Below are 11682 nucleotides of genomic sequence, written 5' to 3' on the forward strand. Positions count from 1 at the left end.
CGATGTGAATGGTGCTTAAGAGCCGTCGGACGTTAGGACGTTTCTCGCTCTCGTCGTGACGACTTACTAACGGCGTAATCATGGTGGCGACTTCGCCTCGGGTGGACGAGCTCGTGCAGTCGGTCAGCATGCATAATCCGCGCAAATGGATGTTCAACGGCTACATCATGCCGTTCGTGATAATGCAGTCCTTGTGGATCAGCTGCTGGATCTTCGTCTACGGCATCGACGACTACTACGACGCGGGCCTGGTCGGCATCGCGGCTATCGGCATGCTGCAGATCCTCCTGTGTCTGTGCTGTCAATGGTCCGTGCACATCCATACGTTCGTTAACTGCAGCTCGGTGAGTGCCATTCCGCCCGCCGGACTCCATTTGTTTGAACAATGGACACGTGGTCTTCTACGTGTGTGATCGCAATATGTCTCGTAACGTGGCAGCCATTCGAGCCGGTCTTCTGCTAGGCTGGTCACGTGCCTTCGGCGGGAATACTCGAACGGCGCGTTGTACTGTTAGTCGCTGTTATGTCTCCGCGTTTTCTTCGCGTTTTCTGCCTGGCGTCGGATTAATTATCGGAGGCAGGGAATTGTAAATGCGTGGGCGGATCACGATTTTCCCCGCTGCTTTGTCTCCATTGTTCGCTTTCGGTTTCCTTAGCCTAAGCCTTCCCGCTCGTTTCTGTCAAATTAAGCATTCCATCGATTGAACATTAGCACGAGTTTCAGCTGTATTCAGAGCAAAATCTGGACTTTGAAAGTTTAATCGACTTTGCCAGAAGACGCACGTTAATTAAGACTCCGATAGGTGGTCTAATATTGGCCTTACATAGCGAAGACGATTGATCTTCATTTTACTACTTCATGAATGGCATTCCAGGAAAAAAATCCTTACAAAGCCAAGATAGTCAAGGTAGTGCCAACACCGAATAATGGAAGCACCGAGCTGATCAAGCTGCATCACAAGGATCAACAGGAGCCATGGTTCATCTTTCAAAAGACCAAGTATCTTTGGGACTCGTCAAAGAAGTCATTCATAGGTCTGCAGTTTCCCACTAATCATTCAGTCAAGTATTACTGCGACTGGAAAGGATATCTCGATGAAGAGGAAATTGCAATGGCTGAGGAGAAATATGGCAAAAACATGTACGTCGTGCGCAACTGTTTATTCGATCTAATCGAATGTCCTCGAGTGATACACGTAAAAGAAACTTAAAAAAGAAAAACGATTTCTCTCCAGCTTGAACATGATCGTGCCTGAATTCTGGGAACTCTTCAAGGAGCGCGCGATCGCGCCGTTCTTCGTCTTTCAAGTCTTCTGCGTGGCGCTCTGGTGCTTGGATAAGTACTGGTATTACAGCATCTTCACGCTGATCATGCTCATCATGTTCGAGTGCACGCTAGTGCAGCAACAGTTGAGGAACATGGCCGAGATTCGCAAAATGGGCAACAAGCCGTACATGATCATGGTACGAATGACGAATCTTTGTTGCGAGTAGCGCTTGCTCTCTCTCTCTCAGTTCTCCCCATCACGCGAGCAATTCATCCACGCTTGTTCTCTCTGTCTCTTTTAGGTGTACAGAAATAGGCGATGGCGCTTGTTATTTTCAGATCAGCTGGTGCCTGGAGACATCGTTTCCATCACGAGGCCTCGTCAGGATAATCTGGTGCCATGTGACATGCTGCTGTTGCGAGGTCCTTGCGTGGTCGACGAGAGCATGCTGACAGGTACTTGAAATAAGCCAACTAGCGTCTTTAAGTCTTGGCGTGAGTCGAGCGTACGACTGTAGCAACTGCGAAAATGCGTAGGTGAATCTGTTCCGCAAATGAAGGAGCCCATAGAAGACATGGATGGAAATCGAATTCTGGACATCGAAGGTGACGACAAGCTGCATGTGCTCTTCGGTGGCACGAGGGTCGTACAGCATACGCCTCCCAGCAAGAACACTCCCGGTCTTCGAGGTATTGCTCGATAATGTGTTATCACTTACAGTAGGATCAATTATTAATAATACTAGGACAGCATTATTAAAAGCAGATTTTGCTTTCCGTCATTGTTTCGAGATATATTACTTGATATATTTTTATATAGATCAAGGTGAATTAATACATTATTCAAATGATGTCTTGACAGCATTGTTAAATACAGATTTCGCTTTCCATTACGTTTTCTCTCGAGCAGGACGATATTGTTTCAGCGGCCGACAACGGATGTATCGCTTATGTGCTGCGCACTGGCTTCTCCACGTCGCAAGGCAAACTCTTGAGGACGATATTGTTCGGTGTTAAACGAGTCACGGCCAACAACCTCGAGACCTTTGGCTTCATCTTGTTCTTGCTGATCTTCGCGGTCGCCGCTGCCGTGTACGTCTGGATAAAAGGTAGTTCTTTAATGCTGCTGTTGGATATTGAAGTTGCAAATTGGTGGATTGTATCACGTGGATTTCGTCGGTTTCAGGCAGCGAGGATCCCACAAGAAACAAGTACAAACTGTTCTTGGAATGCACACTGATATTAACTTCCGTGATACCACCGGAACTGCCGATAGAATTGTCACTGGCTGTTAATGCGTCTCTGATGGCTCTGTCCAAGTTAGGTATTTATGACAAATCTCTAATTTCGATAAAGAGAACTCGGTCTTGACCTCATATGTGTCACTATCGCCTTGTGCTTTTGCAGGTGTCTTCTGTACCGAACCCTTCCGGATCCCCTTCGCCGGCAAGGTCGATATTTGCTGCTTCGACAAGACTGGTACACTCACCAGCGATAACCTGGTGGTCGAGGGTATCGCGGGAATCGAGTAAGTGGACATAGCAGTGAGGTAGTTCTTGCTCATAATCCCTATCGAAAGCTCTCTGTTTTTCTGTTAACACAACTTGCCTTTTTAAGCGGTAACTCGGACGTGATTCAACTCTCGGATGCACCTCTGGAGAGCGTTCAAGTACTAGCCACGTGCCATTCCCTCGTCCAGTTAGACGATGGCATCGTCGGTGACCCATTGGAAAAAGCCACTCTCAAGGCCATCAACTGGTGTCTTACGAAAAGTTTGTATCGACTCGTCGATGCGTTACATTACGTTTCGTATTTCGTATACCGTTACGTTACGTTATCAATGTATCTGATTCAGGTGACTCTGTGATCCCGAAGAAGGGCAAATCCCCGGTGTTGAAGATCGTGCAGAGATACCATTTCTCGCCGGCTTTGAAGAGAATGAGCGTTGTGGTCGGATATAACGTTTCCGGAGCTTCAGAGACGCATTACATGACTACGGTGAAAGGCGCGCCGGAGACCCTGAAGCACATGGTGAGTGAGGCAACTATTGTCCATCGTTTTACGGTTATTCTTCTCTTCTCACAGCTATCAAGTCGAGCGACATAATGGGTCTGCTGTTATCTTTCTCCCGCAGTTATCCTCCATACCGAAAAACTACGAGTCCACATACCTGTCCCTCTCACGTCGTGGCGCGAGGGTGCTCGCTTTGGGATACCGGAAGCTCCCTGGCACATTATCCTCCCAGGACCTGAGGGAGTTGACTCGCGAGAAGCTGGAGAACAATCTCACGTTTGCAGGCTTCGTCATTATCAGTTGCCCCCTCAAACCCGACTCGAAGGCCGTCATTAAGGAGATCGTCAATTCCTCGCATTCGGTTCGTATATCTGATTAAGCGACTTTCATCTCAACTGTACTGTAGTTGAGGAATCTCGCTTACGATGCGATGCGGTTGTCAAGTAATGACGAGCAATTTTGAACGGGCCTGTTTCTCAGGTGGTGATGATAACTGGCGATAATCCGCTGACGGCTTGTCACGTGAGCCGCGAGCTGCACTTCACGAAGAAGCCCAACACGCTCATATTGAGCGAGGATGGCGACGAATGGCAATGGGAAAATATAGACAAAACGAAGCAGCTTCCTCTGTGCACGAGCAACGTCGCGCCGCGCAAGGAGATCTGGCACGATTACGCGCTCTGTGTGACTGGCGAGGTGCGTATTTAGTAGTGGTTTTACAACCACAATCACTCGCTCCGATTATGATACAGATAAGATTCGAGGGAAGGGAAGGAAAGAAAAGGGAAAACGTAGTCGCGCAGCGAGGAAACGAAGGAAAATCGTTATCGCTCTTCATGTCGTTTATATTCAATATGATTCCTTAGACGATGTTGAATACATAAATATTAACGGCCAGCGCACTGATAACAATCGTCCTTCAGGGTTTAGCATATCTGAAGGAGAAGCAACACGAGCTCCTTCGGAAGTTGCTGCCGCACATCGTGATCTTCGCGCGATGCGCACCGAAGCAGAAGGAATTCATCATCGTATCCCTGCGATCTCTCGGCTACACGACGTTGATGTGCGGAGATGGAACGAACGACGTCGGTGCCTTGAAGCACGCGCAAGTGGGTGAGTTAAGCGCGACGGAAAAGTGCATTGTTACCACATCGTCGACCCGGCTGCTTTCAACATGATCTACAGCCTGGCCTTGTTCGGCCTATTTTCAAAACGCGAGATAACCGATGACCGGTCAGCAATGTGTTAGCATCAGGCCGTCCTGTCAGGAACCGATCCCGAATGCTATTTTTTTTCTGTTTCTCTCTCTCTCTCTCTCTCTCTTTCTCTCTGAATAGGTGTCGCGATCCTCTCCAGTCCACCCAGAAAGATGCTTCCCGACAAGCGGGAAGATTCGCGGAACGACATGTCGCTTATAAACGGGCCGAGAGCGAATTCGAAAACACCGTTGGTAAACACTCGCACGAAGCTGCAGAAGATCCTGAAGGATATCGAGAACGAGTCGCAGGAGATGCCCACGACCGTGAAGCTCGGCGACGCCTCCATCGCGGCGCCCTTTACCAGCAAGATGTCCTCCATCCAATGCAGTAAGTCTCTCGCAAGGCACTCGTTACCTCGGTGTGGGACAAGGGACGATTTGCTTTTGCAGTCTGCCACGTGATCAAGCAAGGACGTTGCACCTTGGTCACCACCCTGCAGATGTTCAAGATCTTGGCGTTGAACGCGCTGATACTCGCCTACAGTCAGTCGGTGCTGTATTTGGACGGGATCAAGTTCAGTGACATGCAGGCGACTCTTCAGGGTGTGCTATTGGCGGCGTGTTTCCTCTTCATCTCGCGCTCGAAACCCCTAAAGACTCTGTCGCACCAGAGACCGCTGCCAAATATCTTTAATCTTTACACCATCGCGACCGTGTTACTGCAGTTCACTGTGCACTTCGTCAGCCTCGTTTACTTGGTGAGAGAGGCCACCGCTTTGTCTTCTCAGACGTGAGTTGTACAAATCAGTTACTTGTTTATTATATAAGTTTATACGAATAGTCTCTACGAGACGTCGTGAGGATTTGATTAGAAAATGCTACTGGCAATTTATCTTTGTTTATCTTGACACATTTTCTTTCTTCGAGACGCAGATAGCATATAGATGATATGACTGCAACTGTCTTTTTGTAATCATCTCCAAAACCCTACTGAGAAGGTATAATCACAAATTCGTCTATATTCGCTACTGACTGTTTCACAGGGACCACAAATTGGCAGCCATGTTGCATGGCAATTCCAGCGAAAAACTGGATTCAGCGGCTGCGGCTATGCATTCAGCTAGCAGCGACGATGAGGAGCCTTTTGAGAAGAATTTAATAAACAGCACTGTATATATAATCGCGATGTCTCTTCAGGTTTCCACCTTTGCCATTAATTATCGGGTGAGTCGATCCGCGCATATTTTATCGTGCGCATCGATGTCGATATGTGCGTCATACGATACCGTTGACGAGCGATTTTGTGTTCCGTCAGGGTCTGCCATTCATGGAGAGTCTGCGACAGAACAAGGCTCTAATGATAAGCTTGTTAAGCAACTCCATCGTCATTCTGTTGCTGGCCTGTGGATTTCTGCCCGACATGGCGATGCACTTTGAGATCGTGGACTTTCCAAGCCAGGTAAGCGACTGCGTCGTGTGAGACGAGCGCCACCCCCGAACGCGTTCACCTCAAGTTTACCTTTTCTCTGTTGCATGTTGCAGTTCCGTGCGACGCTGGTGCAGGTATTAATCGCGGATTTTGCTTTCGCTTACATCGTCGACAGAGTCTGCCTGTGGTTGTTCGGTGAGGGAAGGCAACACAAGCTGTGATGAAACTATCTTTAATCGATGACAGACTGTATCAAAGATTTTTCTATGTAACTTTTGTTACTGGTCTTGTTCCACGTTAAGGGCTGACAATTTTTATATTTAAGGATCGATGATATTCCTGTGAATAACACGTACACTTGTTCGTGCATGCAAAAACAAACATACATGTACAAAACACACACACACACAAACACACAAACGCATACACATACGATATACACGACTTATTGTCCGCAATCGCATTTGATATTTCACATCGGAGAGATCAGAATACTTTTTGTTTCGTATACGAGGCGAAGAGAAATATGATGCGGAAAATATAAATGTGCGCAGAACGGTTTTACGATCGGCCACCTCGATCGGCTCGCCTAAAGGATGGAAAATTGCTCACTCTTCATCAACATTGTCAACCTCTTCTCCGTGGAACAAGAGACTGCGCTCTAAAACGGTCGCTATTTATTGTCGATGTTGACACTGTGTACGGTAATAATTGCCAAATCAGTATTTGCCTTGGCATATTAGCGTATCTAACGACGACGGCGCGGAAAATATATTCTTTGGTCACTCGACTCGGACGAAAATCCCCGTCGGCCATCCGTTGGTCTTATTTTCCCGGGAATTTAATAATCCTGTCAGCGTATCGACAACGAATATTAGTCTCATGAAGCAGCACTCGAAAGAGCAGAAGGAGAGAAGGAGAAAGAGAGGGAGGGGAGACGCGTGTATTCGTGTATATAAAATGTAGATGACGAATTTCGTTTCACGATGCGACGTTCGCATACAGATTCTCACGTATGGCAAACGTCGCATCACGACAGCTTGTACGCGACCACCGCTTGGTGCGAATCGCGTACAAGTGGAACCGCGTCATTTCGCAGCGACGACGATGCGGCAACGATCCTACATTTGTTCACGATGTGCGATTGTGCGAACCACTTTTCTAATCGTTTATCCGACTCTTCACGACTCTGTGTGCGTACATATCCAGCAGTTTCATACGTTTCAACAATTGCATTCCACTTCGACGGCGTCGATCGCCAACGGTACGGGACACACCTTCGCGGCACACATCTCGCCTTTGCCGGATGAAATCTACCTGTAGAGTTGTGTTTTACTTGTGATTTTCGTTACGTGCGTGTGCGTTCGGTTGCACCGGTCGATTCTGGTCTCTGTCCCTCGCGGTCACGCACAGCCTGTTGGGTGATCCGCGCTCGAAGGGACGTTGATTTGTCCTCGTATCTTAGGTCATTGTGAACGTGTACTTGGTCATTAATTGTATAGTTAAATATTATATTGTACATTTATAAGGATGACTAATAAAACGTTCAGAATGATGATCGAAAGCCGACTCGCCCCGTTTATAATATATGGCAAAAACGACACATCATGCAGTACAGAATAGGCTTACTGGAGTCATCAGCCCCGTTGACGTTATACGTTTAATTAGCATTTAAATATATATCGAGCAGCAAGTGATCAGCAAGTGATCAGCAAGTTTCACGCGCACTGAGGAAAGTCGTATCAGCAATGTTTACGCACCGATGGAGGGGATCATTAGCGGCCTGGAAAGGGTATTGATGAAGGTCATCACTTTTCACTTACGATTGTCGACGTTGAAATCGGAAGATTTTGTTTTCGCCTGTGTGTGTTGTAATCAACTGCCGAACTTGCAAGATGTCGCAAAAAATGTGAGAGTCATCCTTTGCTTCTCGCTCGTGGAGGTTCCGAATGATTACGAATATCTAAAAAAGAATATACAGAGATATCCCGAGAAGGAGGCTATCGGCAGATTCTGACTAAACTGACCGACTCGGTCGATAGAGCAGTCGACACGGAAGACTAGACATTGTTGTTGTGAAAACAAGTAAGAAATTTCTCCCTTTCTTCCTTTATACATTGTTAAGAATCGTCCATGGACAATTCTAACGGCCGGTTCTTTGCGAGCGCGATATTTCGCGCAACGAGAGCGTTTATCACCGCTTACGCGAAAGAATGCAAAAGATAAATATATCGAGAATCAGTCGTTGTCCAATCCCGTTTCACACGGTTTCTGCGCAAAAACACGCTTCGACAACAATAACTGAAAATAAACAAACGGTTGCTCACGAGCGTGTCGAAATATTATTGGCACTCTCTGAGCCAGTTAAGGCCGATAACGATATTCCGATACACGCTTCCGCGAATTGGTGCTTGTCAAATTAATTAAGTCGGGATTCGGCGTGTCGTCTCATTAGCATGGACATCATCATCCCAGTGGCCGTAATTTCACAGAGTGAAACACACAGTCTGTTCCACGAAAAAGTATACGGCAGCGCGTCGAAAGTATCCTAAAAAGCAAAGGCCCAGGCCGAACAGAAAATCATGATCAAAGTGACGTCAAGATGACGAGGAAAACTTATTTTTTCATCACGAATCGGTTATTCGACGTTTATGTCACTTCGATGTTTATTTTCTGTTCGAAACGAGCTTGGTTTAGTCGTACTCCAATGACAGTATAAGAAGAGACTAGCGACATTTTTGTATTCAAAGACACCTTTTTGTGATTTAGTCCTGTGTTACACCCGGCTTAAATTTAAACCACCCGTAGGGGTAGTCTAAAGGAGGATTCGCACCTGGGAAAGAAAGCAGAAAGACAGAATCCAATCGGAAGTCGCGCTGGCAGTCTGTCTCTCTTCTATCTCTCTCAAGAGCGAGACAGGCAGATTAGCGCGACTTTTGATTGGATGCTGCCTTTCTGTTTTCTGTTTTCCTTTTGCAAAGTTGAAAAATTTTTGAAACCCCCTCCGCCCTCCTCCTCAATTTTGCAAAATCTGAATACACAGTTGCAAAGAGTATGAAATACACTACAACTTTCATATAAACCATTTTTTGCATATGTCTTGTATTTTAAAAGATATATATATATATATATATATGCTAAAAATAAAAAGGATTTTTCTTTTTCGAAGGGTGGTTTCATCCTCTCAGACTGAAATTCCGCACGAACAAAAAATAGTTTTGCATTACGGATGAACTTACTTTACTTCCACACAAAATTTCGTAATTTTGTTTTGAATTTCCGGTTTCCCTACCTTTCCTTGTCAGTAATAAGTTCAGTCGACTCCATTGTCAATTATTGCTTGGTACGCTTTCGACTGGAGTTTCAATTTTCCTATTTCATATTTACGCAGTAGCCCAGGCAGAACAGAAGATCACGATAATATCAAAATGACGAGAAAATGATCGAATCATGATGGAAAAATGAGTTTTCCTTATCATTTTAACGTCACTTTGATGTCATCATGATTCTCTGTTCCGCCTGGGAGAGAGCGCCATAGTCTTCTGATCCTGCTCGACAGTAGCTTGAGAATAAAGATTTTTTCCCTCTTGGTTCATTCTTTACGTCACAGGATCACAGGATTCTCAATTGGATTCGCATCAAGAGACGATGCAGGCCAATCCATTGTGACGATGCCATTTCCACTCTATATGCAAAAGCGACTTCGATGTTTGGGCTCATTATTTCCCCGAAGCTCCCAATTGCCTCTATCCTTCTTGTAAAATTTCTCAGCAGACGTCAGTGAACACTTCTGATAAATATTGAACATTTTTCAGCACCTAGATTATTACCGGTAAACAAATAGAGGCGAGCCAAAATCACGCTTACAGAAACCCGTACAGCACATGAAGTTGAAAAAAATGTTGCTGCAACGTTGCCACAATGTTGCAATGCTGCTGCAACGTTGTAGCAATATTGCTGCAACTTCTGTGCTGTATGGGAATCCAGGCGGAAAGGAAAATCATGATAACATCAAAATGACCGAATCATGACGAAACAATGAGTTTTCCTCATCATTTTGACGTCATTTCGATGTCATCATGAGTTTTTGTTCTGCCTGGGATCCCTAATTATGGGTCCATTGGATGATTCTACTATTCCTTGTGCAGGCGTCCAGGTTCGAAAAGAAACTTCATCCGTAACGATTATGTTGTTCTTTTTTTATTAAAATTTCCCGAGTCTACGCCAGTCGTTTTGTGACATGTTTTTGTGTGAGAGAACTTTTTGAATCACGGAACGAGATATTTTATCTTCAATTCATGTAAACATCGTCTGGTAGTGTTTATCCCAACGTTCATCCCTATTACGAAGCTGACCTTGAATTTGGCGTAACGTTCAAACAGACGGACAATCATTTTGTTCTCTCTCTCTCTCTCTCTCTCTCTCTCTCTCTCTCGATGTCGTACAGCTTAAATCCCTTTCGAATAAACCGTTAGCATTGCCCACTTCTTTGTACCGTCCCATTTATTTCCGAACGAATGACTTTGACTTTCTAAACTATTTTCATACATGCATGAGCATATATTAATATATCAGTTATACGAAACTAATACCGCTTCGTATCGCTTGAGCTACTTTGCCCTCATTATGATAATTTTCACTCTAACAAAAACTAACGTTCTCGTAATGCCAATAAAATGCTAAAATCCATATCCTGAATTCCTCTTTTATCACTAAAAGTGACTCTAAAGTTGGCTTGCAAGCAATTAAGAGGCTCATAGGCCACTTTTATAGTTTATAATTTTGACGATAAAAGAGAGTTCAGAATATAAGCCATAGTGTCCAGCACACTCCAGCACTTCGCGATACTCTACAACAAATGGCGCCACAGTGAATTATCTTGAACAAGGCCGGTCGGTCGTTTCTGGAAAAACTTTCCATCTTTTCGCTGCGCAGTACAGTGTTTTCTAAGGTTTTCTAAGGTTTCCAGCATCGCTGATTACGAATGTGATATAAAAATCAGAATTTGGCAGTTAACAATTGCTAATCTCCTGTCAATATAAACAAAATCATTGTTTTAACACAGTATATACGTTGCAATAGAGCATACAAGCAAAGTTCAACATAAATGTGAAGTCTCTGATATGAAGTACGATGAAAAGTAACAAATTCAGCGAAGAGAAGTTGCAAAAATTAATTTGTTTATAAAAAATTTGTTTAAACAATGTATTTAGAAAATGATTGTTTTGAAAACCTGATGCTTGATGATTCGAAAACATCAGGTCCAGGCTACATATTTGGTTTTCGTGAGAACAATTCTGTTGTAAGCAAATTACTTGGCAACTTTTTTCCGCTGAATTTGTTATTTTTCATCATACTTCATATCAGGCTTCACATTTATGTTAAACTTTGTTCGCATACTCTATTGCAACGTATATACTGTGTTAAAACAATGATTTTGTTTATGTTGACAGGAGACTTGATAATTTCTTACAAATTCCTCTTAATACTGCAAAATTTGAAAGAATGTTTTCAAAAATCGGGCTCGACAGTTTTCCTCTACATTGATCAACGTTTAATTTAAAAAATTAAAAAAGGAAAGACGCATCCCGATTGCTATGAAAAGATTGCTAAAAAAACATTGCTACAAAATTGTGTGATTTTTGAACAGTAAAATTCTATTTGTTCCCACTGTGCGGCGCACGCGCCGCGTGTTACGATTGGCCGCGACGCGGACGTGTCGATACAATCGATCGATACAATCGACTCGGGCGAAGCTGTGCGCGCGGCCGGCCA

General features: G+C 44.6%; 1 protein-coding gene across 1 annotated transcript; it reads left to right on the plus strand.

The window, feature by feature from the left end:
- The first annotated feature begins 19 nt into the window (after positions 1 to 19).
- On the plus strand, positions 20 to 7476 carry LOC105189632 (manganese-transporting ATPase 13A1). Its single transcript, XM_011151871.3, has 18 exons — positions 20 to 344; positions 876 to 1141; positions 1236 to 1464; positions 1570 to 1723; positions 1805 to 1957; positions 2194 to 2376; positions 2454 to 2591; positions 2675 to 2795; positions 2885 to 3039; positions 3123 to 3298; positions 3402 to 3641; positions 3761 to 3976; positions 4204 to 4393; positions 4618 to 4866; positions 4929 to 5268; positions 5522 to 5702; positions 5794 to 5937; positions 6021 to 7476. The coding sequence occupies exons 1-18, from the start codon at positions 81 to 83 to the stop codon at positions 6126 to 6128; spliced, it is 3507 nt and encodes a 1168-aa protein (XP_011150173.1). The 5' UTR covers positions 20 to 80; the 3' UTR covers positions 6129 to 7476.
- Positions 7477 to 11682: the final 4206 nt, after the last annotated feature.

Source organism: Harpegnathos saltator, unplaced genomic scaffold, assembly GCF_003227715.2.
Source record: "Harpegnathos saltator strain DR-91 unplaced genomic scaffold, Hsal_v8.6 scaffold91, whole genome shotgun sequence".
Lineage (NCBI taxonomy): Eukaryota > Metazoa > Arthropoda > Insecta > Hymenoptera > Formicidae > Harpegnathos > Harpegnathos saltator.